This window comes from Anser brachyrhynchus (genome assembly GCF_964034855.1).
Source record: "Anser brachyrhynchus genome assembly, chromosome: 19".
Lineage (NCBI taxonomy): Eukaryota > Metazoa > Chordata > Aves > Anseriformes > Anatidae > Anser > Anser brachyrhynchus.
Genome location: NC_137712.1, coordinates 9,886,131 through 9,901,112, shown reverse-complemented (window position 1 = coordinate 9,901,112; position 14,982 = coordinate 9,886,131). Strand labels below are relative to the sequence as shown.

At 48.2% G+C, this 14,982-nt stretch overlaps 1 protein-coding gene across 14 annotated transcripts in view; it reads left to right on the top strand.

The window, feature by feature from the left end:
* LOC308180364 (voltage-dependent N-type calcium channel subunit alpha-1B-like) overlaps window positions 1-14,982 on the top strand; it is a 283,793-nt gene that overhangs the window by 243,261 nt on the left and 25,550 nt on the right. For 12 of the 14 annotated variants that reach the window (XM_080561843.1, XM_080561849.1, XM_080561844.1 and 9 more), the window contains 5 exons: window positions 562-678; window positions 2,434-2,499; window positions 3,139-3,230; window positions 4,611-4,761; window positions 8,273-8,400. In XM_080561843.1, coding sequence (XP_080417969.1) covers window positions 562-678; window positions 2,434-2,499; window positions 3,139-3,230; window positions 4,611-4,761; window positions 8,273-8,400 — 554 coding nt within the window. Of the gene's footprint in view, window positions 1-561; window positions 679-2,433; window positions 2,500-3,138; window positions 3,231-4,610; window positions 4,762-8,272; window positions 8,401-12,888; window positions 12,986-14,982 lie in introns of all 14 variants that reach the window. The other 2 variants (XM_080561842.1, XM_080561845.1) reach the window with 1 other exon arrangement.

The window sequence follows — 14,982 nt, the reverse complement described above, 5'->3', positions numbered from 1 at the left end:
CTCCTTGACAAGCCTGTCCAGTCACATGTTGTATACAAATACTTAAAATCTGCAGGTTAGAAAACATCCTTATTTTATCAAGGATGTTTTAATCTTCCCTGGACAATGCCTTCCTTTGTTATAGCAGAGGCTACATATCCAGACTGTTACAACCGTCTTGGCTTAAGTTCAATTCATTGCAGAAAGCAAGCTGACCAAGACTTCAAAACAACCTCGTTCTTTATAAAAATGATAACATGGCACCATTACCTCTCCCTGAGTCTTTAGGGGAGAAAATCTGCCTTACTCAAAGCAAACAAGACCTCCATGGACAGCGTGGAAGGGCCATTTCCTTTTCTATCATTGACCCAGGAGTAGAGGGGAGGGCTCTTGTGGAGAGGGATTTTCTCATACTTGCTGCATGTGGAGTGATCTGCACTGACGAATGTTTCTTTTGGAAGGTTTTCTGGTGGCCGATTTGCTGCTTAGATCGTGAAGCTGGTAATTTTAATTTCTTTTTTGCGGGCTGTGGTTTCTCATCGCGTTAATTTCTGAAGGACACAAAACCTTTACTTTCCGCAGGACAACTTCATCAACCTCAGCTTCCTGCGGCTCTTCAGGGCAGCCAGACTTATCAAGCTCCTCCGCCAGGGTTACACTATCCGCATCTTGCTCTGGACGTTTGTGCAGTCTTTTAAGGTGAGAGTTGGGCCGTGGGGAGACAGGGAAGGGACGTGGGGAAATGCTTTGCACTTCTGCAGCATCAGCCACTGAGCATCAAAGAGCTTCCCCCTGCCAAAAGACTGGCCACACTGCAGCTCCACCATGCAATTGCACTAACGCTTGTTTTGCACCAACATCAGCTGATTTGCACTGAGCAGCCCCTGAACGCTGCAGGTGCTGAGCTTTTTGGAGTATGAGTCTGAAAGCACCCAGAACAAGTTCATAACACTCAGGTTGCCCTTGAAACCATCACAAAATCCTTAGGGCAAAGTCTCAGGATTCAGGTATTAGCAAAAAGAGAGGACAGTCTGACTACTGAGGGCCTTCGTGCCTGCTATTTGCCTGCAGCAAGTGCAAGGTTTAGGTTTAAAACTTACCTCACTTTTCTGCAGGTTAAGAGACAGAGTCAATTAGTAAAAGCGTGGTGACGTGTTAACCCAGAGTAATTTGTTTGTGTATCCAAGTCCTGGTAGAATTTAACAGAGGAGAAACCCAACCTTCAAGCAACTAATGGGAAAGGACTGGGGGGCATGCAGTGCCTTAAAGGACGGAAGCAATGAGATTCGTTAGGCCATGTTTTTCTTGAGGGCAGAGGGAGAAAACATTGCTGCTGCTCTCACCTTGTAACTAATGAGGTTTGCTGCAGCCAAGAGAGCCTCCCCTAGAGGCTGAGAGGTGGGGTCTGGGATGTTCCCACCCAGGAGAGCGTCCTTGGACTGCGTAGTCTTGGTGGGACCTGAGAGAAGGGGCTTAGCCAGGTCTTGGTTTCTAAGTGGTTTGGGCAGGTGCCAGGTCGTTAACACATTGGCAATGATGCCAATCTGAAATGTGCTGTTCCAGAGGCGCCTTGCACAAACAAACCGCACGTGGCATGGGCTGCAGCCTTCCCCTGTCCCCCTGCAAAAGTGGGGGGACACGAACCTGGTGTGTCCCAAAGGCAGGGCTGCAGCACAGGCACCCAGCCTGGTGGGTGCTGGGTCGACGGGGATACAACTGTCTGTCTGTGGCAGGATCTGTCTGTCCGTCCTCTGGCCACCCTCCAAGCTGAGCTCTCATCCTTGTGCAGAGGTGCCTAGCAGAAACCAATCGGCCCTTGGCTGCGGGCTGCATAACCCTTCTCCTGTCCCCACGTTTCCCATGGTCGGGGCTTCTCAGCTTTCCAGCTATTGCTAATTAAGAGGCATTAATTACTCCTTCATTTAGCCTGAGTGCAAAGTAGCTATTACTCCCAGCTTGTGCGATATAATTATGTTGTATTGCTCACTGATTTCTTGTGAAAATTTGGAATCTTTTTGCGCTCTTGGGGTGCAGTCTGTGCCTAATTCGGAGCAGGAGCTTGTTCCTTGGATATATATATTTCCTCATACTAAATTTATAGCAGGGTCATTAAAAATTAAGGTTTGTCTCTGCAATTATGCATAGGAAGCACTAGTGCCTGCCAGTAGCCACAGTGCCTGCTGTAGGGCTTCTTATTGTACGTTCCCTGGTTACTGCTTGTCCGCCTGCAGGGATATGTACAGAGCTCTTGGAAAATCCAGGCTGGTTTGTAATTGATAAATGCCTGGTTCTGGGGCTGTGGCTGCTGAAAGCTGCCAGGATTGCTCCTTTTTCTCTTCCCAGCTCCTTCACCTGGAGGACAAACGCCACAGCATGTAGTGCTGCCAGGAACTAAATGCTACCAGCTAAAGCGTGCATTTGCTGTCATTAATACCTTCCTCTCCTTTCCCACAGGCCTTGCCTTATGTGTGTCTCCTCATTGCAATGCTCTTCTTCATCTATGCCATTATTGGCATGCAGGTAAAATTTTGGCTCTGATACTGACCGTAAGTAGCCTGGTTTTGTCCTGCAGAGTCGGGGTGGGTTACTGCCTCTGCAGCAGCATCAATACCTGCCTTAGGAGGAGGCACAAAAGCTCTTCCTGCCTGGTGTCAGGTTAACTACAAGTGCAAAAAAGGGGTGCCTTTTCCTACCCTTACTGCCAGGTCCTGTGTTGAACCTGGTGCTAATATTTGTGGGTGTACAAGGGGAGAGCTCACAGACCTGATCCAGGCTGCAGGCACCTGGTGCTGGGCCCTGCCCGTTGGCGAGAGCAGGGGACACGGCTGTGGCCACTGAGCTGCTCAGGCACCTCTCCTTCCTGAAAACAGACAAGAAAGCTTTCTTGGCCTGTGCTGGAGCTGAACAGCAGCATTGGAAAGGGTCTGCATGAAGACGAAGCACGTTATCCTGATTTTTTCCACCATTTGATCTCCACAACACAATTCTACCTCCCTGTTCAGCACAGAAACAATTCAAGCTGTTCAGATCTCTCAAATCAGGGCAAATTCTTTTCCTGTTGTTGCTTCTAACTCCACCTGATCCACCTTTGCTGACCACTCCTATGTGAGTCTACGTGAGGCTGTGTTTGCCCTGTAACACTTCTGCTCTCCGTGGCAGGTATTTGGAAACATTGCGCTGGATGACGAGACCTCCATCAATCGGCACAATAATTTCCGTACCTTCCTGCAAGCCTTGATGCTTCTGTTCAGGTAAGTAGAGTACAACATACTCGTATGCAAGCAGTAAATAAGTCTTTGTTTTCCCATATGCTGGGAGCTGGGTACACAGCATTTGAAGTAAAGCACCCACGCCTGCTTCCTCATCCTTAACGCTAAGGGTTTGCTCTTCGATCAGATTCAACACACCAGCATCTCCAGAAATGAAATTAGCCCCCTCCAGCTCAGAATAGTCACTTGAAACAAAACTCTGAATTTCAGTAAGGCCAGATAATTCTTCAACCTCTGGTTCCTCTCCGGAGCCACGCAGTGGGAGCAAGCAGGTGGAGGCAGCAAGACCATGACGGGGAGCAGGTTTCTGCACGAGGGAACGGGGCTTAAGGACTAAATGCCACTGGTACAATCTGCTGTGTAATGCAGAGTGGCCTGGGAGCTGTTTCAGTTTGCACTGAGCACTAAGTCATCCCAGGCACCAGCACCCCAGGGTCTTTGCCCAGCGCTGCTGCTTGTTGGATTTTGTCATCTTTGAAAGTGGGGCCAAATTCTGGGTGTTTGCGAGGGTTTTTTGGGGAGCTGAAGTTTCAATATGAGGATGAACAGCTTTGCACCCACTCTGCGTGGTTGTAAGCAATGCTGCAATGGATTGGGCTTTTCACAGAGCTGTAGGACAGCCCTAACTTCTGAGCTGGGTGCAGAAACACTGGGAGAAAATCTGAGGTTCTGTGAAAAGCCAGAGTAAGCAAACATAGGGATCCCTCAGCCTCCGATCCATGCATGCACACTGCAGGGGTTGGTTTATTTTGAGGGCAGACCCTCTGGGCCTGCCAAGGTTTTCCTTTTGGCTATTTTTTGCCACACAATAGAGGGTAAATGTTAGGATTTGCTTGGGGTTCACCTACCTGTCACTTCAGCTCTCACACCCAAAATGAGCGGGAGACCGGAAATGAGGAAGAAAACCCAGGAGATTGTCATGAAACCTGGACCCAAAGCCCTGTGACCAAGCAGACCAGTGCAGTATTTCTGCATCTCCTGACAAGAGCAATGGAGAATTCAAGTGGAGGATCCTGGCTTCATTTCCCAGCATCTCCCCTGGGTTTGCCACCAGATCTAGGACAGAGATGTTAGGTGCTCCAAAAGGACACAATATAATCTGTGTTTATTCCCGTTTCTGCTTCGTTCTTGACTTACTTAACTCCATCTGGCTTTATTCTCCATAACCTAAGCATAGCCTATCTGAGCCTGTTTGGTTCCTTTTACATCCCCATAACAGAGGGAAATATTCTCCTTTCTTTTGTTGGCCGCTGGGACTCCTAATGCAAATATTTTTCTCACCACCTGGACACAACCTTCCTCCTGATTACCTCAGTTAATTGGGCAGCAATGAGCTCACCCCCTCCTCTTGCCCTCCCGCAGGAGCGCCACGGGGGAGGCCTGGCACGAGATCATGCTGTCGTGCCTGAGCAGCCGGGCCTGCGACCCCCTCTCCGGCCTCACCAAGAACGAGTGCGGCAGCGACTTTGCCTATTTCTACTTCGTGTCCTTCATCTTCCTCTGCTCCTTCCTGGTAAGTCAGTCCCCTTTGCTCCTAGAACACGGGTGCTGGGCTGGTTCCTGCCAAGCCCTCCCCACCCCCTTGTTTCCCCTTCGCCCTGACTGGGATTTGTACAACGTTACGAGCCCGCTTTGCTAAACCCATTTATCATCCTGGTGATAAAATCCCTTTAATCCCCGAAGAGACCATTTAGTCATTAGTTTAAAGGGAAGGGTTTTATCTTTCTTCCCACGGGGGGTCTAATATTTGGAATTAAGCATTAATCTGTTTTGTCTTGATTTGTAACGTGGCCCTTTGAAGAAAGGGATGGGGAGGGCAGGGAGAGAATGGCCGAGATAACATTGGTGCAGAAGTGCTTGTAGCAGGCAGCCAGGAGCATCACGCTTGTTAGATGGTGTATTTTGTTTTCTTTGACAAATAAATGCATTTTCTTCTGAGATGGTGTCAGGAAAGCTTTAGACATGAAAGTATGTGGAGCTGATGTGCTTGATTTATGCCCGTGGCCATCGTACGGGGCTGAGCCTAAGCTTTTAATAGGTGCCAGTGTCTTTGTAATCACTTGTGTGCATAAAAACCTCTCTGCTCTCAGGGCTTGGTTCTTCCCTACACTTCTGGGGCAGAGGAATGGAAAACCAGGGACAGGGACCCAATTAAACTTCAAGCAGCAAGAGATAAAGATCACAGCTCTGAAATGTCCCAAAAAGCTACGTATCAAGCCTGCTTTCAGTTCCATGGCTTGATTTTTTAAAATATAAGATTCGATGCTTTGTGCAGCTAATCCCTGCTATCATCTGAAACCTTTAACCAGGAAAAAGAGGTACATGTGGCGGTTTGATGCCATACATAGATAGAGCCGCTTCAGTGGCCCCTACTGAGTTCCTTTGTCCAGCTGCTGCTGCCCTTTTGACATCCTGGGGATTATTTCTTCTGCATATATTAAAAAACGTGGAGCCCTGAAAGCTCATGCAAAGTTAATGCTCCATTTACAGATCCCTTCAGCACTCTGTACTTTAAATCCTAAATCCTTTCTTGTACAAATCCTTCCCTAACATCAGACGTTCTCATTGGTATTTTCAAGCGCGTCATTGTTCCTAAAGCCTTTTCTTTAAAAAAGAAAAAAAAAAAAAATAAACAAAACCCCGATGTCCCCCAGCTCACCCTTCCTGGCTGACGTCTGCCTGGAAATGCAGTAGCAGGCACGGAGGCTGGGGCACACGTGTGCAAACCACGGCTTTGCGTGAGCTTCGCCTCCGAGCCAGCGCTCCCAGCACACCCAGTGAAACCACAGCCTGGGTCTGCTGGCAGGGCGAGGGGGGAGCCCCCACAGGAGCCGGGGGGGCGACCAGGGCTGGAACTCATTTCTTAACATGCGCTCAGCACTTCATTGCAAGGAAGCGTGTGGGTCCCCACAGGCGATTAAAGCATTACAGAGCCACAGCCCAGCCGGGAGGGAATGTTTTAATGGTTTGTTGGGTGGTGTTACACCGTGGGGAAAACGGTGGGGGAAATTGGGTAATGTTTGTTTTTCAGTGTTGTTTCTTGCTCTTTGCGGATGGCCAGCCTGACATCATTTTCCTCCTGTAGATTTACGCAGTAGGAAAATATAAATTGAAATTAAAAAATACAGGAACTTTAGAAGCAGCTTTATGCAAGCAAGGGAAAACTGTCCTGAGCCACGGCCAGAGCTGGGATCAGTGCAAGGGGCTTGGGATCAAGAGGCAGACTCACAAAAGTTGTGCTACCTCTCGATGCTCTGGGGGTACCGTGATAAGTGAGGGGTTCCTGCAGCATTGCCCATGTTGTAGCAGTCCTGAGAGCTTCAGCATCTTCAGAAACACCCCGAACACCTTCAGCACACCCAGATGGCCGTGTGTGTTTGTGGGAGGGAGCCGAGCAGGCGCTGCCAGGCTGGGTCCTGGCACAGCAATGCCCCGTTTGGGTGCTCCTCACCTTGTGTGAGCGAGCACTGCTGATGTGTTCATGGTGCTTCCAGTCTTTGAGAAGCTTATTCAGAGCTAGTTTGGACAGCCCTGGATTGTTGTGTGGGTGATTCATTAAGGACTGTGCTTGTTGGCACCGGTGGATCACGTCCCAGCAGGACCCCATGTACCACGTGTTCACCAAAGTCAGGGCCTCTCCCTCCAGACCGCTCAGGAATATCGCTTCTAAACAGCACAAGCCCCGAACCTCCACTGTCTGATTTGCTTTTATGGCTGGCAGGTGCTGACCAGGTGGGGACATCCACATTCGGCTCGGCTTTGCTGCTTTGTGGCCGTGGCTTAGAGCAGCAGCTCGGCCTCCCTACGAGTGACAAAAGGACAGAAGCCTTCCTCGTGCCCCTCAGGTCTTTCTCTGGCACAGGAGCATCCGTTCCCACCTGCCCTCCTGCTCTTCCGTTCTGCCAGCTGCAGCTTGATCTTCTCCCATTGAAATCCTGGTGTCTCTTCCGTTGGCTTTAACGAGAGGAGACTGAATAAACCAAAAGCCTTTGCAGAGTTCTGTTAACAGCCATTAGGGAGAGGAGCTTTTTTATGTGTCCTGCCCCTTGTCTTTCAGGGGATCTTTGAAGGTTTGAATTGTTATGAGCTTAAAATAGGATGTTCAGGCTGAAGAACGGCTTTTCTTCTAGCCGTTTTATCTTGATTTGCCTTGCTATGAAAGTGCTGGAAGAGCTGGCACGATCCGGTCGGTGAAGCAGCAGCAGCAGCTCATGGGCCAGCCTGTGCTGGCGTGAGGGGGCAGCCCCAGGCAGTCCGCGGTCATGCTGGGGAACCTCACGAGTGATGGAGATGGTGACAAACGATGGTCATGAGCCTGCAAACCTGCCTCGTACACAAAGCTGGAACTGCCTTGGAGAGGGCAGGGGAGGAGGAGGTGGCAGCAGGTCCCTGGGCACCCAGGGCTGGGTTTGCCAAGGTTGTTTCCTGGGGTGCAGCTGCTGCTTGGTCTTTTCGAGGTTGTCAGAAGCACCCCGTGGTGCTGCCCTGCGCTGAGTTGTTTGTGTGGTTTGGGCCGTTATTTGGAAAGAAGTAGCCATGCTCTAAGAATGGGAAAATCAAGCGCCTCACTTTGTAGTTGTAAGGAGAAAAATGTTTGCCCATCAGCATATCCTCACAGTATTTTTTTTCTCTATATATTAAAATCCACGTGGTTTCAGAAGTTCTCTGCTCAACGTCCTGTAAGCCTGCATCCTTCTGGCCTGAGGCCATGGTGGGTTTCAGGTGGGGACAGGGGCTGATATTCCTGGCAAACACTTCGGAGGACTCCAGGGTCGCTGCCTTCCCCATCTGCCTGCAGTGCTTGGCTCCTGCAGGGATTTTGAAATAGCAGCAAGGAGGACAGGGCCGTGCTACCCTCCTGAGAGCAAAAAGCAGTTTCTGTAGGAGATGTAGACAATTCCTGCTCCTAAATTGGTCACAGTGTAGAAACCCCACATCCTGCTAAGGAAATCTTAACCCTGTTACATTCCTGCTTTTTTTTTTTCTTTCTTATCCCTAATTCCATCATTGCTTCATCTCTGCAGATGTTGAACCTATTTGTGGCTGTGATTATGGACAACTTTGAATACCTGACGAGAGACTCCTCCATCCTTGGGCCCCATCATTTGGATGAGTTTGTTCGTGTCTGGGCTGAATATGACCCAGCTGCCTGGTATGTATGCTGTTATGCTTGCACATGGAGGAAAGGATATGCATTGTGTGTAGGTATCAGATATGCACACACACAGACTTCTAAATGTGAGCACAGCTCCAGAAGTAAAAAAAAAAAAATGCCAAGGCTTTAAGTAACATTGGAGGAGAATACTCCAAGTTCAATTTACCATGTATTGGAGATGAACCGATGTCATTACAAGGGAATTTCCGTTCAGTAGATATGAGACAGACAAAAACCAACAACTCAGTAAAGACAAACACAACCAGCACCAGCCCATGTGTGCACACAGCCAAAAAATAGTATGGTAAATTCAAGTCATTTTGGCTAAAAGGCCAAGCAGAAAAGATGTTTAACATTTCCAAAAGCAGCTTTGATTGCCTTTGGTTCCTGCATCCCAGTCAGAAGATAAAATTATGCTGAATCTCTTGCCATTGGCAGCACTTTCAATAACTTGTGAAGCTAAATCTTGCTACTCCTTGGTCAGGCAGCATTCCTCTCCTAGCTGAGAACCGCCTGAGCAGCTTCACAAATCCTGTGCAGAGCACTGATGTCGCACTCAAAAAAGAAAATTCAAGTTTTCACAATGATGTCTCTCCTTAAAAGGAGTTGATCACTGCTTGGTCTCCACATTAAGTGCTGTGGCCCAGAATTCATCGTTTCCTTGCATGCACCTGTGAGGCAGCAGGGAGTGATGCAATGATCCTTAATATAAGGCTGGTTTGCTGAAAACGCGTTTTTTTAAACAGACATTTCTCATCAAAGCTTATGTTTTGATCTTGGAAGCCTCCTTCTAATGACATCATCATTGTAGAGGGGAATTTTTTTTTATAAATAATATTTTAGCTTTTTGGGTTTTCAGTTGAAATCTAAGACACGTGAAATAACAATAAGAAAATGCAGTTAGCCTGACTTTGGAAGCGTGTCCGTTCTCAGTGAGCCACCGATAAAACATTCCTGATACATGGGCATGTTAAAGGAGAAAATGCTTTTCTCGCAACCCGACAGCGAGGTATTTGGTTTTAACGTTTTGTCTTTGCTTTTCCTGTTCAAAGACAATCACAGGGGAAGCTGCACCTCTATGCTGGTAGCACGGCCCCGGAGGAGGGGCTTTGGGCAGTGGTAGACCCAAGAGCCACCGCTGCAGCATTTTATGAACTCAAAATATAAGCAAATAGCTTTGACTGGCAATCACTTTTAGAGCAACACTGACTTCAACATATTGCTTTTCTCCCTTGCCCAGAGAAAGCCACTGCACAACAGTCCTGTTGACTTATTTTCATCTTTAGATGCTCTGAGATACAGGTCACAGGAATTTCAGTAACATTCTGCAGCTTGGGCATTTGCCTGCTGGGAGGCTTTTTTTTTTCCAAGCCCTGCTAAATTTGTTTCCGCCGTCCTCCCCCTGAGTTACTCTGCAGTGAGTTCCTCTGTATTTGCCATGAATCTGCCTCCAGCTCCTCCAATATTTCCACTTTTTGTTGTTGCTTCCCTTCAGCAGAGACAGATGTAGAAAGGGGTTGTATAATCAGGATCTGAAACTCCCTGCTAGGATGCAATTAAGCTGCTTAAAAATCTCACTTAAATTGATTTAGGCTAACTCTAAATGTAAACCTATTCCAGAACGACTGCATTTCTCTGAACTGTGTGCAATTTTAACTATCTCAGAGCTATCTATACCACGAGCCTGCATATATATGGCACATATACGAGCAGCTCGTAATCTCTAAGCAGATTTCCGTTACCACGTGCTTTATACTACAGACACATCCTTTGTGGGTACTTGGCAGGCAATAAATAGCTATTTTTCTTTTTCAAATCCAATCCTATCTCTTACCACTAGAAAATCTCAATGAGACAGAGAACTTGGGAGCACCCTTTTTCTCCTTAAAACATGATCTGGGCTCTGATTAGCATCTGTGGGAGAAGTCACACACATGCAAGGGAAAAAATAAATACCTCTGTGGTTTTTTTTAATGTTTATGTGTTCAGGAGCTTTCCATCCAAGAAAGTTTAAAGATTTTCTTGCTCTATTAACTCTGAGCACAAAGGTTAAATTTTGTGAAGCACTCGGGGCAAACCATTCACTTCTAGAGCTATTAATACAAAATACAGCAAATATTAAGATCCTAATTCTGTTTTCCTCTAACCTTGTTCCTGTTTTGCTCTGGTGTGAAGCTATTGATGTTGGCAGAGTGACAGGGGGGGCCAAACTGCAAACCAAGGGACGGCCAAGACATGATACTTGAGGCTGGGTCTCAAAACATGTGCACGTTCTGGATTTTCCATGTGTGAATAGTTCCACTGAAATCATTTATGTTTTCACAAGTGGGACTAGCACTTCTGCAATTTAAAAGTAATGTGAAATTCATTCGTAGTTTAAAGCCAGAACGGATTTTTTGATCATTTGGGCTGAACTTCTGTGAAGCTCTGGACATTACATCTCCCGGTAGTTATCTGAGGATTGAGATTAATCCCGGTGCCTAAGGCAGAGCTCCCAGCAGGACAAATCACCCGGTTGTGATCTGAAGATTCAGGGCTGTAGAGGACCTGTCCTTTGGTTGGTGAAACTCACTAAAAGAAAATGTCCATTTAATTTGTCTTTTTCCATGTCAGTCATTTCTTCACAGCATTTTGGCTCCCAGTACACGTATATGTAGTGCAATGGTAAATAACCACCAGGGTACAATTTGCACGAAATGAGACTCCCAGGCAGCACCAGGTTGTGTTGCCATCCTTCACTGTTTCATGCCCTCTCTCAAAGTCTCCTCCTTGGTAGTCCCACACAAAAAGAAATGACTGTGCTTGTCCACTTTGAGTCCTTCGGTGAAAGATGCTGCCTGAGGAAAAATACAAGTATTGTTCTGCTTTTGTTATGGTAGTATTTTCAACATAAGGTTACTATGTGTGTATTTACATACCTATTTCTGATGCTTTTCTTATAACCACCTTTGTCTTTCTTTCAACCTCCAATTTGATCTAAAATTTTCTGGGGAATAATATTCAAAAAGAAGTTAAAAAAAAAAAAGCAGCTAGCAGCTGTTGTAAATGCGTGTAACATTCAGGACAGGTAAGTGTGGTACCATTGTTGGATTTAGAGGCAGCAGAAGCCTCAGGCATCACAGAAAAGGAGAGAGCGAGAGAACTAACAGCCATTGGGTTGGTCCAGGGCTGCAAGCTAACCAGGATAATTCTGAATTGAAGGATGAACTAGGAAAGAAAAGAAAAGTGGATTTAAGTCCACCTTTATTTTTTAGAACATATAAGGTGAGAATTTTGTCCCTTGTACCCCCTTCCCCAATGCACACGCTTTAGCGATATTAGAGATGTCGCTCGGTCCTGCTGCTGCCATCGTCATTGCTGAGCGTTGGGCGAGGTGCTGCTGGCACAAGGGACAGCCAAGGAGGGCTCCCATCGACTCCCAGAGAAGGCAGGGAAAAGCTCATTTGTATTTTCCACATGCTGATTTTGCAAAACCATTCTAAAATTTTGGTATACCACTTGACTTGACTCAGTTAAGCCAATATACTTTTTATAACTATGGTCAGGCCTGCAGCCAAGACTTGCACAGTCCCATTTGATCTGTTTCTAAATTAATAGTTTTGACTTGATTGTGAAGGTTTTGAATAGACCTTAATTTTTCGCGTCCAAAAAAGCAGTAATATTGAAGGAGCTATTCCAAAATATTCCAGCCTTCTTTATACAACATACCAAAATAAACACAGTGAAGCCAAATCATCTCATTTTTCTTCAGAGGTCGTTTTGAAGTTCAGCACAGCTCTTTCTGTACATGATTTGGTTACTTGCAGTAGATTAAGAAATCTAATCCCACTGTTAAATTGGCTGAAAATATTGTTGTGAGTTAATGAAACTGAACACGAAGCGTCCGATTTCGCCTCCTGGTGAGGAAAGCTCCATTTTCCCAGCACCGGTGGCCCTGCGAAGCCCCTTGAGATGCAGTTGCTGGCCCTCCAGCAAACTGTTTGCTGTCCACGCAGCAAAGTATGGCCCTGCTGGGGCTGTGCAGGTAATAACGGTGGGAGGTGGAGGTTCCCAAGCTCTTTTGAACCAGCTCATTTGAATCCCAGTAATAATCCAGTAATTAGGCCATTTGTGTGCTGTGGGCTCTGGTTTCACAGGGCTGCTGCCGTGCCGGGGCAGTGGGTAGGTGTCTGTAGGCAGATGCTCAGGCACAGGGAAATAAAACACAGTGATAAAGGTAACTAAATGCAAGGGCTGGAAAGTCTGCCGTGTGACACGGACGGTTTTCACAGAAGAAAACGTGCGTATATGGCTTTTGTTGAGCCGCTGGAAGTCCTCTCCCTCTCTCGGTCTGTGTTAAGGTGCCTCTTTCTCTGCAAACCTGGTTGCTGTCAGACTAACCTTGCTTTTCAGCACGCCTTGTCCTTCCAGTCTCTCCTGTTTGGAAGAGGGAAGGCTGATTCCCCGTGGTTTGTGCTCTCGTAATATCTGATGTTTTCTTTCCAGTTGCCGGATTCATTATAAGGATATGTACAATTTGTTACGTGTAATTGCTCCACCCCTGGGCTTAGGAAAGAAGTGCCCTCATAGGGTGGCATACAAGGTTTGCAACTTCAGAGACTCCCTCCAGCATTCTCAGTTTTGGTTTCGTTTCTATTTTTTTATTATTTTTTTAACGCCCCAAGTGCAAATGCAAAGGGTACAGAACAGAAACCGTAACGTAACCGCCCCCTTGCCTGACCAAGGAATGATTGACGGACTGCCTCCTCGCTCCTCCAAGCATCTCGCCCATCCCTGTCCCCGTCCCCTCCCACACCCAGCTGGCTGGGGCCAGGCAGCCTTATGAGACAGCAAACCCTCGACCTGCACCTCGCAGGTCTGGGTGGGAAGTGCTGGGGAAAAGCAGCGCAGCTTTTTATCTTTGTATATATACACACACCGGAGAGAAATGTTGTCCCGAGATTTCTAGGGAGCATCAAGTCCATTTCTGGGGCTTCAGAGCCTTGCCCCTCTGCTTGAGTGACTCACATCTGAACCCTTTGCTTTCCTGGGCTGAAGGGGCATTTGGTCTGGGGACCGGGCAGTAGGGACGGGTGTCCAGGCGGGGGGAGATGAAGGGAGAGCTTTGAGTCTACCCCACTGTAGCAGCCAGAGGCTGCCCTGGCAGCAACACGTGTGAATCAAGCTACTGGGGGCATACCAGAAGACCTCCTGGCCCAGGAAAGGAGTCCCCAGCTTGGAAGCAAAGGGGGGAATTGAGGACAGGTCTTGCCAAGACATCAGCACTGGCAGACACTGGATGCCAGTGCAGTCCCAGGACAGGAGGGATTTCCTTGCTGCCAGTGCACGGGGAGCAGAGGGGAGGCAGGAGGAAGCAGCCAGCGAGGAGCCTGCCCTGGCTCTTCTCGAGCACTCCAGCCCGGGTAATTCCCTCACCTGGCAAGGGATTAAGGGTTAACTCGCATTGCAGAGGAGGCACGGGGCCTCTGCCAGGAACAGGGGCAGAAAAGGGAGGCCAGGGGGAAGTTGTTGGCTGTAATTACAATTTGTGTCTCTCATCAGCCTTCAAATTAGCTCTGGGCTTTAAAGCCTGGGAGGTATGCTGAGGGCATTAGTTACTAAGGGCAGGACTAGATGGTGCTGGCTGGGTAAGTTCTCTTGTCCACCCCCTTCTGCATCGATGCTTTCTGCAGGGTTTGGGCAGTGCCTGCTTCTGCAGCTGCCCTGCTCGAGGAAAGGGTCTCAGGAGTGCTTAGGTCTCAGTTTTCCTCCTGGTACAGCGGAAATGGCAATTTTTTCCTGCTTTTCCAAGTTTTTAATATTAGTGAAGCAAAATGAGATTCCCACAGGCATGTTCCCAGTTAGAAAAAGGAGAAGCAGGAGCATTCCTTGCTGTGTCTGCCTGCCGTGCTTTTCGGGGCAGGATTTCAGTTGCCAGCAGCATGCACTGAAGGGAGATGCCATCATTAAGGGATGGGTCTTAGGGCCTGTGCCCAAATCTCTGCAATTCCCAGCTCCCTCTAGCACGCGGGACAGCCAGTCAAACCTCGCTGGTGGAAACAAGTGGTGGACATTGCCGTGAGGAAAGAGGGGCCCATTAAAAGTACGGCAGAAACAAATCCCCTTGCCTCCACTGTCCTACAGATTGAGTGCTGGGTTGGGGTTTTGCCAGCCCCAAATTCAGGCTGTTTGGGGTTCTGCAGAATTGCTCCCTTGGCTTGGAGTCAGAGCAGCCCCAGTCTGTGTCTCTGAGCAAATTAGGATTGGTTTTTTGCTTTGCTGGTAGCCCATAAGCTAACCCCCAAACCAAACTCTCCATGCACTGAGGGAAAGCTGAGCGTTTTCTCTGAGCCCCCTGTCCCATAACTCTGCCTACCAGCTCTCCCCGGCATGGTGACCACAACCTCTCGGACTGGTTTGGGGGGGCAGGAAGCAGCCCTTCCACCCCCAAAAGAGCCCCCCAAACCCTCCCCATGCCTCCCCCCCGGACAAGACCTCAATCATTCCCGGCCGCTGCTGCAGGGGCCGTGGCAGTTCCCCGTGGAGACGCTGGGCGCCGAACCGCAGGAACGGGAGCGGAGAGCCTCTCGATTCACCCAC